The sequence below is a fragment of the Mustelus asterias genome, chromosome 19, assembly GCF_964213995.1.
Source record: "Mustelus asterias chromosome 19, sMusAst1.hap1.1, whole genome shotgun sequence".
NCBI classification, from domain to species: domain Eukaryota; kingdom Metazoa; phylum Chordata; class Chondrichthyes; order Carcharhiniformes; family Triakidae; genus Mustelus; species Mustelus asterias.
In genome coordinates, this window is record NC_135819.1 from 2,545,045 (window position 1) to 2,561,413 (window position 16,369).

Consider the following 16,369-nt stretch of genomic DNA (forward strand, 5'->3'; position numbering starts at 1 on the left):
TCACTAACACACTGTCGCTCTCACACACTGTCACTCACACACACTGTCACTCTCACACACTGTCACTCTCACACACTGTCACTCACACACTGTCACTCACACACTGTCACTCACACATTGTCGCTCTCACACACTGTCACTCTCACAGACTGTCACTCACACACTGTCACTCTCACACACTGTCACTCACACACACTGTCACTCACACACACTGTCACTAACACACTGTCACTCTCACATACTGTCACTCACACACAGTCACTCTCACACACTGTCACTCACACACACTGTCACTCACACACACTGTCACTCACACATTGTCGCTCTCACACACTGTCACTCACACACACTGTCACTCACACACACTGTCACTAACACACTGTCACTCTCACATACTGTCACTCACACACAGTCACTCTCACACACTGTCACTCACACACACTGTCACTCACACACACTGTCACTGTCACCCACTCTCACTCGCACACACACTGTCACTCACACACACTGTCACTCACACATTGTCACTCTCACACACTGTCACTCTCACACACTGTCACTCACACACTGTCACTCTCACACACTGTCACTCACACACACTGTCACTCACACACACTGTCACTAACACACTGTCGCTCTCACACACTGTCACTCACACACACTGTCACTCTCACACACTGTCACTCTCACATACTGTCACTCACACACTGTCACTCTCACACACTGTCACTCTCACACACTGCCACTCACACACACTGTCACTGTCACCCACTCTCACTCGCACACACACTGTCACTCACACACACTGTCACTCACACATTGTCACTCTCACACACTGTCACTCACACACTGTCACTCTTACACACTGTCACTCACACACACTGTCACTCAGAAACACTGTCACTCAGAAACACTGTCACTCTCACACACTGTCACTCACACGCACTGTCACTCACACACACTGTCACTCTCACACACACTGTCACTCACACACACTGTCACTCACACACACTGTCACTCACACACACTGTCACTCAGAAACACTGTCACTCTCACACACTGTCACTCACACACACTGTCACTCACACACACTGTCACTCACACACACTGTCACTCTCACACACTGTCACTCTCACACACCTTCACTCAGAAACACTGTCACTCTCACACACTGTCACTCACACGCACTGTCACTCACACACACTGTCACTCTCACACACTGTCACTCAGAAACACTGTCGCTCTCACACACTGTCACTCACACACTGTCACCCACACACTGTCACTCTGACACACTGTCACTGTCACACACTGCCACTCTGACACACTGTCACACTCACACACTGTCACTCACATGCACATTCACCCACACACACTGTCACTCTCACACACTGTCACTAACACACTGTCACTCACACACACTGTCACTCACACACTGTCACCCACACACTGTCACTCACACACACTGTCACTCACACACTGTCACTCACACACACTGTCACTCACACACACTGTCACTCTCACACACTGTCACTCTCACACACTGTCACTCTCACACACTGTCACTCTCACACACTGTCACTCACACACACTGTCACTCACACACACTGTCACTAACACACTGTCACTCTCACACACTGTCACTCACACACACTGTCACTCTCACACACTGTCACTCTCACATACTGTCACTCACACACACTGTCACTCACACACTGTCACTCTCACACACTGTCACTCTCACACACTGTCACTAACACACTGTCACTCTCACACACTGTCACTCACACACACTGTCACTCTCACACACTGTCACTCTCACACACTGTCACTCACACACACTGTCACTCACACACTGTCACTCTCACACACTGCCACTCACACACACTGTCACCCACTCTCACTCGCACACACACTGTCACTCACACACACTGTCACTCACACATTGTCACTCTCACACACTGTCACTCTCACACACTGTCACTCTCACACACTGTCACTCACACACACTGTCACTCACGCACACTGTCACTCAGAAACACTGTCACTCTCACACACTGTCACTCTCACACACTGTCACTCACACACACTGTCACTCTCACACACACTGTCACTCACACACACTGTCACTCTCACACACTGTCACTCACACACACTGTCACTCTCACACACACTGTCACTCACACACACTGTCACTCACACACACTGTCACTCAGAAACACTGTCACTCTCACACACTGTCATTCACACACACTGTCACTCACACACAGTCACTCACACACACTGTCACTCACACACACTGCCACTCAGAAACACTGTCACTCTCACACACTGTCACTCACACACACTGTCACTCACACACAGTCACTCACACACACTGTCACTCACACACACTGTCACTCAGAAACACTGTCACTCACACACACTGTCACTCACACACACTGTTACTCACACACACTGTCACTCAGAAACACTGTCACTCTCACACACTGTCACTCACACACACTGTCACTCTCACACACTGTCACTCTCACACTGTCACTCTCACAGACTGTCACTGTCACCCACTCTCACTCTCACACACTGTCACTCTGACACACTGCCTCTCACACACACTGTCACCCACTGTCACTCTCACACACTGTCACTCTCACACACTGTCACTCTCACACACTGTCACTCACACACTGTCACCCACACACACTGTCACTCTCATATACTATCACTCACACACACCGTCACTCACACACACTGTCACTCACACACTGTCACTCACACACACTGTCACTCACACACTGTCACTCTCACCCACTGTCACTCACACACACTGTCACTCTCATATACTATCACTCACACACACTGTCACTCACACACACTGTCACTCACACACTGTCACTCACACACACTGTCACTCACACACTGTCACACACACACACTGTCACTCTCACACACTGTCACTGCCACTCACTGTCACTCTCACCAATTGTCACTCTCACCCACTGTCACTCACACACACTGTCACTCACGCACTGTCACTCTCACACACTGTCACTCACACACACTGTCACTCTCACGCACTGTCACTCTCACACACACTGTCACTCACACACACTGTCACTCTCACACACTGTCACTCACACACACTGTCACTCTCACACACACTGTCACTCACACACACTGTCACTCACACACACTGTCACTCAGAAACACTGTCACTCTCACACACTGTCATTCACACACACTGTCACTCACACACAGTCACTCACACACACTGTCACTCACACACACTGCCACTCAGAAACACTGTCACTCTCACACACTGTCACTCACACACACTGTCACTCACACACACTGTCACTCACACACAGTCACTCACACACACTGTCACTCACACACACTGTCACTCAGAAACACTGTCACTCACACACACTGTCACTCACACACACTGTCACTCACACACACTGTCACTCAGAAACACTGTCACTCTCACACACTGTCACTCACACACACTGTCACTCACACACACTGTCACTCACACACACTGTCACTCAGAAACACTGTCACTCTCACACACTGTCACTCTCACACACTGTCACTCACACACACTGTCACTCTCACACACTGTCACTCTCACACTGTCACTCTCACAGACTGTCACTGTCACCCACTCTCACTCTCACACACTGTCACTCTGACACACTGCCTCTCACACACACTGTCACCCACTGTCACTCTCACACACTGTCACTCTCACACACTGTCACTCTCACACACTGTCACTCACACACTGTCACCCACACACACTGTCACTCTCATATACTATCACTCACACACACCGTCACTCACACACACTGTCACTCACACACTGTCACTCACACACACTGTCACTCACACACTGTCACTCTCACCCACTGTCACTCACACACACTGTCACTCTCATATACTATCACTCACACACACTGTCACTCACACACACTGTCACTCACACACTGTCACTCACACACACTGTCACTCACACACTGTCACACACACACACTGTCACTCTCACACACTGTCACTGTCACTCACTGTCACTCTCACCAATTGTCACTCTCACCCACTGTCACTCACACACACTGTCACTCACACACTGTCACACACTGTCACTCACACACACTGTCACTCACACACTGTCACTCACACACACTGTCACTCTCACACACTGTCACTCACACACTATAACTCTCACACACTGTCACTCACACACACTGTCACTCACACACACTGTCACTCACACACTAAAACTCTCACACACTGTCACTCACACACTGTCACTCACACACGCTGTCACTCACACACTATAGCTCTCACACACTGTCACTCTCACACACTGTCACTCTCACACACTGTCACTCTCACACACTGTCACTCACACACTATAGCTCTCACACACTGTCACTCTCACACACTGTCACTCTCACACACTGTCACTCTCACACACTGTCACTCTCACAAACTGTCACTCACACACTGTCACTCTCACACACTGTCACTCTCACACACTGTCACTCTCACACACTGTCACTCACACACACTGTCACTCTCACACACTGTCACTCACACACACTGTCACTCTCACACACTGTCACTCACACACACTGTCACTCACACACACTGTCACTCACACACTGTTCCACACTGTCACTCACACACACTGTCACTCACACACACTGTCAGTCACACACTATCACTCTCACACACTGTCACTCACACACACTGTCAGTCACACACTATCACTCTCACACACTGTCACTCTCACACACTGTCGCTCACACACACTGTCACTCACACACACACACTGTCACTCTCACACACTGTCGCTCAGACACACTGTCACACACACACACACACTGTCACTCTCACAAACTGTCACTCTCACACACTGTCACTCACACACACTGTCACTCTCACACACTGTCACTCAAACACACTGTCACTCACACACACACACTGTCACTCTCACACACTGTCACTCACACACACTGTCACACACACACACTGTCACACACACACACTGTCACTCTCACACACTGTCACTCTCACACACTGTCACTCACACACACTGTCACTCACACACACTGTCACGCACACACTGTCACTCTCACACACTGTCACTCACACACACTGTCACTCTCACACACTGTCACTCTCACACACTGTCACTCTGACACACAGCCTCACACACACTGTCACCCACTGTCACTCTCACACACTGTCACTCTCACATACACTGTCACTCTCACACACACTGTCAATCTCGCACACTGTCACTCTCACACACTGTCACACACTGTCACTCACACACACTGTCACACACACTGTCACTCACACACACTGTCAATCTCGCACACTTCACTCTCACACACTGTCACTCACACACACTGTCACTCACACACACTGTCACTCTCACACACTGTCACTCACACACACTGTCACTCACACACTGTCACTCTCACACACTGTCACTCACACACACGGTCACTCACACACACTGTCACTCACACACTGTCACTCTCACACACTGTCACTCACACACACTGTCACTCTCACACACTGTCACTCTCACACACTGTCACTCTCACACACTGTCACTCACACACACTGTCACTCTCACACACTGTCACTCACACACACTGTCACTCACACACACTGTCATTCTGACACACTGTCACTCTCACACACTGTCACTCACACACACTGTCACTCTCACACACTGTCACTCTCACACACTGTCACTCACACACACTGTCACTCTCACACACTGTCACTCACACACACTGTCACTCTCACACACTGTCACTCTCACACACTGTCACTCACACACACTGTCACTCTCACACACTGTCACTCACACACACTGTCACTCTCACACACTGTCACTCTCACACACTGTCACTCACACACACTGTCACTCACACACTGTCACTCACACACACTGTCACTCTCACACACTGTCACTCTCACACACTGTCACTCACACTGTCACTCACACACACTGTCACTCTCACACACTGTCACTCACACACACTGTCACTCACACACACTGTCACTCACACACACTGTCACTCTCACACACTGTCACTCTCACACACTGTCACTCACACACACTGTCACTCTCACACACTGTCACTCACACACACTGTCACTCACACACACTGTCACTCTCACACACTGTCACTCTCACACACTGTCACTCACACACTGTCACTCTCACACACTGTCACTCACACACACTGTCACTCTCACACGCTGTCACTCACACACACTGTCACTCTCACACACTGTCACTCTCACACACTGTCACTCACACACACTGTCACTCACACACTGTCACTCACACACACTGTCACTCTCACACACTGTCACTCTCACACACTGTCACTCACACTGTCACTCACACACACTGTCACTCACACACACTGTCACTCTCACACACTGTCACTCACACACACTGTCACTCTCACACACTGTCACTCACACACACTGTCACTCTCACACACTGTCACTCACACACACTGTCACTCTCACACACTGTCACTCTCACACACTGTCACTCTCACACACTGTCACTCACACTGTCACTCACACACACTGTCACTCACACACACTGTCACTCTCACACACTGTCACTCACACACTGTCACTCTCACACACTGTCACTCACACACTGTCACTCTCACCCACTGTCACTCACACACACTGTCACTCTCATATACTATCACTCACACACACTGTCACTCACACACACTGTCACTCACACACTGTCACTCACACACACTGTCACTCACACACTGTCACACACACACACTGTCACTCTCACACACTGTCACTGCCACTCACTGTCACTCTCACCAATTGTCACTCTCACCCACTGTCACTCACACACACTGTCACTCACGCACTGTCACTCTCACACACTGTCACTCACACACACTGTCACTCTCACGCACTGTCACTCTCACACACACTGTCACTCACACACACTGTCACTCTCACACACTGTCACTCACACACACTGTCACTCTCACACACACTGTCACTCACACACACTGTCACTCACACACACTGTCACTCAGAAACACTGTCACTCTCACACACTGTCATTCACACACACTGTCACTCACACACAGTCACTCACACACACTGTCACTCACACACACTGCCACTCAGAAACACTGTCACTCTCACACACTGTCACTCACACACACTGTCACTCACACACACTGTCACTCACACACAGTCACTCACACACACTGTCACTCACACACACTGTCACTCAGAAACACTGTCACTCACACACACTGTCACTCACACACACTGTCACTCACACACACTGTCACTCACACACACTGTCACTCAGAAACACTGTCACTCTCACACACTGTCACTCACACACACTGTCACTCACACACACTGTCACTCACACACACTGTCACTCAGAAACACTGTCACTCTCACACACTGTCACTCTCACACACTGTCACTCACACACACTGTCACTCTCACACACTGTCACTCTCACACTGTCACTCTCACAGACTGTCACTGTCACCCACTCTCACTCTCACACACTGTCACTCTGACACACTGCCTCTCACACACACTGTCACCCACTGTCACTCTCACACACTGTCACTCTCACACACTGTCACTCTCACACACTGTCACTCACACACTGTCACCCACACACACTGTCACTCTCATATACTATCACTCACACACACCGTCACTCACACACACTGTCACTCACACACTGTCACTCACACACACTGTCACTCACACACTGTCACTCTCACCCACTGTCACTCACACACACTGTCACTCTCATATACTATCACTCACACACACTGTCACTCACACACACTGTCACTCACACACTGTCACTCACACACACTGTCACTCACACACTGTCACACACACACACTGTCACTCTCACACACTGTCACTGTCACTCACTGTCACTCTCACCAATTGTCACTCTCACCCACTGTCACTCACACACACTGTCACTCACACACTGTCACACACTGTCACTCACACACACTGTCACTCACACACTGTCACTCACACACACTGTCACTCTCACACACTGTCACTCACACACTATAACTCTCACACACTGTCACTCACACACACTGTCACTCACACACACTGTCACTCACACACTAAAACTCTCACACACTGTCACTCACACACTGTCACTCACACACGCTGTCACTCACACACTATAGCTCTCACACACTGTCACTCTCACACACTGTCACTCTCACACACTGTCACTCTCACACACTGTCACTCACACACTATAGCTCTCACACACTGTCACTCTCACACACTGTCACTCTCACACACTGTCACTCTCACACACTGTCACTCTCACACACTGTCACTCTCACAAACTGTCACTCACACACTGTCACTCTCACACACTGTCACTCTCACACACTGTCACTCTCACACACTGTCACTCACACACACTGTCACTCTCACACACTGTCACTCACACACACTGTCACTCTCACACACTGTCACTCACACACACTGTCACTCACACACACTGTCACTCACACACTGTTCCACACTGTCACTCACACACACTGTCACTCACACACACTGTCAGTCACACACTATCACTCTCACACACTGTCACTCACACACACTGTCAGTCACACACTATCACTCTCACACACTGTCACTCTCACACACTGTCGCTCACACACACTGTCACTCACACACACACACTGTCACTCTCACACACTGTCGCTCAGACACACTGTCACACACACACACACACTGTCACTCTCACAAACTGTCACTCTCACACACTGTCACTCACACACACTGTCACTCTCACACACTGTCACTCAAACACACTGTCACTCACACACACACACTGTCACTCTCACACACTGTCACTCACACACACTGTCACACACACACACTGTCACACACACACACTGTCACTCTCACACACTGTCACTCTCACACACTGTCACTCACACACACTGTCACTCACACACACTGTCACGCACACACTGTCACTCTCACACACTGTCACTCACACACACTGTCACTCTCACACACTGTCACTCTCACACACTGTCACTCTGACACACAGCCTCACACACACTGTCACCCACTGTCACTCTCACACACTGTCACTCTCACATACACTGTCACTCTCACACACACTGTCAATCTCGCACACTGTCACTCTCACACACTGTCACACACTGTCACTCACACACACTGTCACACACACTGTCACTCACACACACTGTCAATCTCGCACACTTCACTCTCACACACTGTCACTCACACACACTGTCACTCACACACACTGTCACTCTCACACACTGTCACTCACACACACTGTCACTCACACACTGTCACTCTCACACACTGTCACTCACACACACTGTCACTCACACACACTGTCACTCACACACTGTCACTCTCACACACTGTCACTCACACACACTGTCACTCTCACACACTGTCACTCTCACACACTGTCACTCTCACACACTGTCACTCACACACACTGTCACTCTCACACACTGTCACTCACACACACTGTCACTCACACACACTGTCATTCTGACACACTGTCACTCTCACACACTGTCACTCACACACACTGTCACTCTCACACACTGTCACTCTCACACACTGTCACTCACACACACTGTCACTCTCACACACTGTCACTCACACACACTGTCACTCTCACACACTGTCACTCTCACACACTGTCACTCACACACACTGTCACTCTCACACACTGTCACTCACACACACTGTCACTCTCACACACTGTCACTCTCACACACTGTCACTCACACACACTGTCACTCACACACTGTCACTCACACACACTGTCACTCTCACACACTGTCACTCTCACACACTGTCACTCACACTGTCACTCACACACACTGTCACTCTCACACACTGTCACTCACACACACTGTCACTCACACACACTGTCACTCACACACACTGTCACTCTCACACACTGTCACTCTCACACACTGTCACTCACACACACTGTCACTCTCACACACTGTCACTCACACACACTGTCACTCACACACACTGTCACTCTCACACACTGTCACTCTCACACACTGTCACTCACACACTGTCACTCTCACACACTGTCACTCACACACACTGTCACTCTCACACGCTGTCACTCACACACACTGTCACTCTCACACACTGTCACTCTCACACACTGTCACTCACACACACTGTCACTCACACACTGTCACTCACACACACTGTCACTCTCACACACTGTCACTCTCACACACTGTCACTCACACTGTCACTCACACACACTGTCACTCACACACACTGTCACTCTCACACACTGTCACTCACACACACTGTCACTCTCACACACTGTCACTCACACACACTGTCACTCTCACACACTGTCACTCACACACACTGTCACTCTCACACACTGTCACTCTCACACACTGTCACTCTCACACACTGTCACTCACACACACTGTCACTCTCACACACTGTCACTCTCACACACTGTCACTCTCACACACTGTCACTCACACTGTCACTCACACACACTGTCACTCACACACACTGTCACTCTCACACACTGTCACTCACACACACTGTCACTCTCACACACTGTCACTCACTCTTCTCTTTGCGGCTTCAGTGAAAAAGCCTAAAGGTCTCTGTGTTTCCATCCATCCTCACTCTGCCTCCTCCTCCTTCATCACTGTGAGGCTGCAATGCCGCGATTCACTGACTTCTGTATCTGTTCTAATTGTGGGTGAACAGGTGGAATTCTGCTCCAGCCGGTCACAGACTGCAGGCACTCTCTCCGACTGTGGCGATTTGAATATCTCCTGTCAGAGCGGAGTGGGGGTGAGAGGTCGGGGGGCTGAGGTTATACAGGCGTCCTCTTCACAATGTCTAACCCAGCCGGTGCTCTGGCTTTGATATCGACCCCCCGGTCCTCCCAGCTCACTCCGCCATCTTGAGGGCTGCAGTCCCTCAGCGGGCATGTGTCCGCGTGGACCAGTCCACTGCCATTGGTGGGCGGCACGGTGGCACAGTGGGTTAGCACAGCTGCCTCACAGCGCTAGGGTTCGATTCCCGGCTTGAGTCACTGTCTGTGCGGGGTCTGCACATTCTCCCCGTGTCTGCGTGGGTTTCCTCCGGGTACTCTGGTTTCCTCTCACAGTCTGAAAGACGTGCTGGTTAGGGTGCATTTACCCAAACAGGCGCCGGAGTGTGGCAACTAGGGGAATTTCACAGTAACTTCATTGCAGTGTTAATGTCAGCCTTACTTGTGACACTGATAAATAAATTTATAACCTTTAAACATCCAGACTGTACCCTGGCTGTAAAGAAAGTCATGATGTGGAGATGCCGGCGTTGGACTGGGGTAAACACAGTAAGAAGTTTAACAACACCAGGTTAAAGTCCAACAGGTTTATTTGGTAGCAAAAGCCACACAAGCTTTCGGAGCTCCAAGCCCCTTCTTCAGGTGAGTGGGAATTCTGTTCACAAACGGCATATAAAGACACAAACTCAATTTACATGAATAATGGTTGGAATGCGAATACTTACAACTAATCAAGTCTTTAAGAAACAAAACAATGTGAGTGGAGAGAGCATCAAGACAGGCTAAAAAGATGTGTATTGTCTCCAGACAACACAGCCAGTGAAACTCTGCAGGTCCACGCAACTGTGGGAGTTACAAATAGTGTGACATGAACCCAATATCCCGGTTGAGGCCGTCCTCGTGTGTGCAGAACTTGGCTATCAGTTTCTGCTCAGCGACTCTGCGCTGTCGTGTGTCGCGAAGGCCGCCTTGGAGAACGCTTACCCGAATATCAGAGGCCGAATGCCCGTGACCGCTGAAGTGCTCCCCAACAGGAAGAGAACAGCTGTTGGGGAGCACTTCAGCGGTCCCGGGCATTCGGCCTCTGATATTCGGGTAAGGGTTCTCCAAGGCGGCCTTCGCGACACACGACAGCGCAGAGTCGCTGAGCAGAAACTGATAGCCAAGTTCCGCACACACGAGGACGGCCTCAACCGGGATATTGGGTTCATGTCACACTATCTGTAACCCCCACAGAGTTTCACTGGCTGTCTTGTCTGGAGACAATACACATCTTTTTAGCCTGTCTTGATGCTCTCTCCACTCACATTGTTTTGTTTCTTAAAGACTTGATTAGTTGTAAGTATTCGCATTCCAACCATTATTCATGTAAATTGAGTTTGTGTCTTTATATGCCGTTTGTGAACAGAATTCCCACTCACCTGAAGAAGGGGCTTGGAGCTCCGAAAGCTTGTGTGGCTTTTGCTACCAAATAAACCTGTTGGACTTTAACCTGGTGTTGTTAAACTTCTTACTGTGTAAAGAAAGTGTGCAGATGGACTACCACCTTTGCTCCAATAACGATCACAACACGACAGAACCTGGTCCTTTGACCGCACGCACATTGAAGGGTGAGGGGAGGGGGAGCCGAAACTCAACACCCTCGAGGGCTAGGGTCCCTGGTGATTAGCACCAGCCGTGGCCTCCTCTCCTGGGGACTGGAGAAGAGTTTGGGCAGAGCGGAGGAGACGTGGGACGGGGGCAAGCGAGGACGGGAGGCGGGGAGAGGGGGGGCAAGCAGGCAATGGTGGGGAGAAAAATACTCAAGAGATACATTTTACCCAGAAACAGTAGATAGCAGCTGACTCTCATGATGGTCGGGAAGGTTATCTGTTGAGCGCACCCAGTCCTCCGGATTGCTGTCTCTCAGTGCGCCAAACTGGGTTCTTAAAACACTCTCGGTATCTTTTTTCATTTACATTGATTTAATCAGTAGGAAGAGGAAATTAACTGGTTTCCTGTGGGTTTAGAGCAAATACAAACAACTTATCTCATAGTCGTTGCAGTGTCGATACTCCAACAAGTGTCTTCAGTACAACCCTGGTGGCAGAGTTCAGGGTAGTTTCGGAGCAAGATCACTGCCCTGGTATTAGAACCCATTACACTGGGTTCTTCCAGGCCAGTATTAGGAATCTTGGCAGACACCCCAAGGCTTTGCATGTGATTGGACGAAATAAATGCGCTGAATCGACGCTATTCCTCAGAAAGAGGAAGAAAACGTAGTTTTGCAAGTTGTTATGTTTCCCCGACAATTAAAATTTCAATACAGTGTAGAGGGAGCTTTACTCTGTATCTAACCCCGTGCTGTACCTGTCCTGGGAGTGTTTGATGGGGGACAGTGTAGAGGGAGCTTTACTCTGTATCTAACCCCGTGCTGTACCTGTCCTGGGAGTGTTTGATGGGGATGGTGTAGAGGGAGCTTTACTCTGTATCTAACCCCGTGCTGTACCTGTCCTGGGAGTGTTTGATGGGGACAGTGTAGAGGGAGCTTTACTCTGTATCTAACCCCGTGCTGTACCTGTCCTGGGAGTGTTTGATGGGGACAGTGTAGAGGGAGCTTTACTCTGTATCTAACCCAGTGCTGTACCTGTCCTGGGAGTGTTTGATGGGGACAGTGTAGAGGGAGCTTTACTCTGTATCTAACCCCGTGCTGTACCTGTCCTGGGAGTGTTTGATGGGGACAGTGTAGAGGGAGCTTTACTCTGTATCTAACCCCGTGCTGTACCTGTCCTGGGAGTGTTTGATGGGGACAGTGTAGAGGGAGCTTTACTCTGTATCTAACCCCGTGCTGTACCTGTCCTGGGAGTGTTTGATGGGGATGGTGTAGAGGGAGCTTTACTCTGTATCTAACCCAGTGCTGTACCTGTCCTGGGAGTGTTTGATGGGGACAGTGTAGAGGGAGCTTTACTCTGTATCTAACCCCGTGCTGTACCTGTCCTGGGAGTGTTTGATGGGGACAGTGTAGAGGGAGCTTTACTCTGTATCTAACCCCGTGCTGTACCTGTCCTGGGAGTGTTTGATGGGGATGGTGTAGAGGGAGCTTTACTCTGTATCTAACCCAGTGCTGTACCTGTCCTGGGAGTGTTTGATGGGGACAGTGTAGAGGGAGCTTTACTCTGTATCTAACCCCGTGCTGTACCTGTCCTGGGAGTGTTTGATGGGGGACAGTGTAGAGGGAGCTTTACTCTGTATCTAACCCCGTGCTGTACCTGTCCTGGGAGTGTTTGATGGGGGGCAGTGTAGAGGGAGCTTTACTCTGTATCTAACCCCGTGCTGTACCTGTCCTGGGAGTGTTTGATGGGGATGGTGTAGAGGGAGCTTTACTCTGTATCTAACCCCGTGCTGTACCTGTCCTGGGAGTGTTTGATGGGGGGCAGTGTAGAGGGAGCTTTACTCTGTATCTAACCCCGTGCTGTACCTGTCCTGGGAGTGTTTGATGGGGACAGTGTAGAGGGAGCTTTACTCTGTATCTAACCCCGTGCTGTGCCTGTCCTGGGAGTGTTTGATGGGGGACAGTGTAGAGGGAGCTTTACTCTGTATCTAACCCCGTGCTGTACCTGTCCTGGGAGTGTTTGATGGGGGGCAGTGTAGAGGGAGCTGTACTCTGTATCTAACCCCGTGCTGTACCTGTCCTGGGAGTGTTTGATGGGGACAGTGTAGAGGGAGCTTTACTCTGTATCTAACCCCGTGCTGTACCTGTCCTGGGAGTGTTTGATGGGGACAGTGTAGAGGGAGCTTTACTCTGTATCTAACCCCGTGCTGTGCCTGTCCTGGGAGTGTTTGATGGGGGACAGTGTAGAGGGAGCTTTACTCTGTATCTAACCCCGTGCTGTACCTGTCCTGGGAGTGTTTGATGGGGACAGTGTAGAGGGAGCTTTACTCTGTATCTAACCCCGTGCTGTACCTGTCCTGGGAGTGTTTGATGGGGACAGTGTAGAGGGAGCTTTACTCTGTATCTAACCCCGTGCTGTGCCTGTCCTGGGAGTGTTTGATGGGGACAGTGTCGAGGGAGCTTTACTCTGTATCTAACCCCGTGCTGTACCTGTCCTGGGAGTGTTTGATGGGGACAGTGTAGAGGGAGCTTTACTCTGTATCTAACCCCGTGCTGTACCTGTCCTGGGAGTGTTTGATGGGGACAGTGTAGAGGGAGCTTTACTCTGTATCTAACTCCGTGCTGTACCTGTCCTGGGAGTGTTTGATGGGGACAGTGTAGAGGGAGCTTTACTCTGTATCTAACCCCGTGCTGTACCTGTCCTGGGAGTGTTTGATGGGGACAGTGTAGAGGGAGCTTTACTCTGTATCTAACCCCGTGCTGTACCTGTCCTGGGAGTGTTTGATGGGGACGGTGTAGAGGGAGCTTTACTCTGTATCTAACCTCGTGCTCTACCTGTCCTGGGAGTGTTTGATGGGGATGGTGTAGAGGGAGCTTTACTCTGTTTCTCACCCCGTGCTGCACCTGTCCTGGGAGTGTTTGATGGGGACAGTGTAGAGGGAGCTTTACTCTGTATCTAACCCCATGCTGTACCTGTCCTGGGAGTGTTTGATGGGGGACAGTGTAGAGGGAGCTTTACTCTGTATCTAACCCTGTGCTGTTCCTGTCCTGGGAGTGTTTGATGGGGGACAGTGTAGAGGGAGCTTTACTCTGTATCTAACCCTGTGCTGTACCTGTCCTGGGAGTGTTTGATGGGGGACAGTGTAGAGGGAGCTTTACTCTGTATCTAACCCCATGCTGTACCTGTCCTGGGAGTGTTTGATGGGGACAGTGTAGAGGGAGCTTTACTCTGTATCTAACCCCATGCTGTACCTGTCCTGGGAGTGTTTGATGGGGGACAGTGTAGAGGGAGCTTTACTCTGTATCTAACCCTGTGCTGTACCTGTCCTGGGAGTGTTTGATGGGGATGGTGTAGAGGGAGCTTTACTCTGTTTCTCACCCCGTGCTGCACCTGTCCTGGGAGTGTTTGATGGGGACAGTGTAGAGGGAGCTTTACTCTGTATCTAACCCCATGCTGTACCTGTCCTGGGAGTGTTTGATGGGGACAGTGTAGAGGGAGCTTTACTCTGTATCTAACCCCATGCTGTACCTGTCCTGGGAGTGTTTGATGGGGGACAGTGTAGAGGGAGCTTTACTCTGTATTGAACCCCGTGCTGTACCTGTCCTGGGAGTGTTTGATGGGGACAGTGTAGAGGGAGCTTTACTCTGTATCTAACCCCGTGCTGTACCTGTCCTGGGAGTGTTTGATGGGGGACAGTGTAGAGGGAGCTTTACTCTGTATTGAACCCCGTGCTGTACCTGTCCTGGCAGTGTTTGATGGGGGACAGTGTAGAGGGAGCTTTACTCTGTATCTAACCCCGTGCTGTACCTGTCCTGGGAGTGTTTGATGGGGACAGTGTAGAGGGGACTTT

At 50.2% G+C, this 16,369-nt stretch overlaps 1 protein-coding gene across 2 annotated transcripts in view; it reads right to left on the reverse strand.

Annotated features, from left to right (window-relative positions):
- LOC144507684 (adhesion G protein-coupled receptor E3-like) overlaps positions 1 to 13,166 on the reverse strand; it is a 78,393-nt gene extending 65,227 nt beyond the window's left edge. For both annotated transcript variants that reach the window (XM_078234876.1, XM_078234875.1), the window contains exon 1: positions 12,748 to 13,166. In XM_078234876.1, the coding sequence (XP_078091002.1) occupies positions 12,748 to 12,778 (31 nt within the window). In that variant the 5' untranslated portion in view covers positions 12,779 to 13,166. The remainder of the gene's footprint in view (positions 1 to 12,747) is intronic.
- Between the last annotated feature and the right edge of the window lie 3,203 nt (positions 13,167 to 16,369).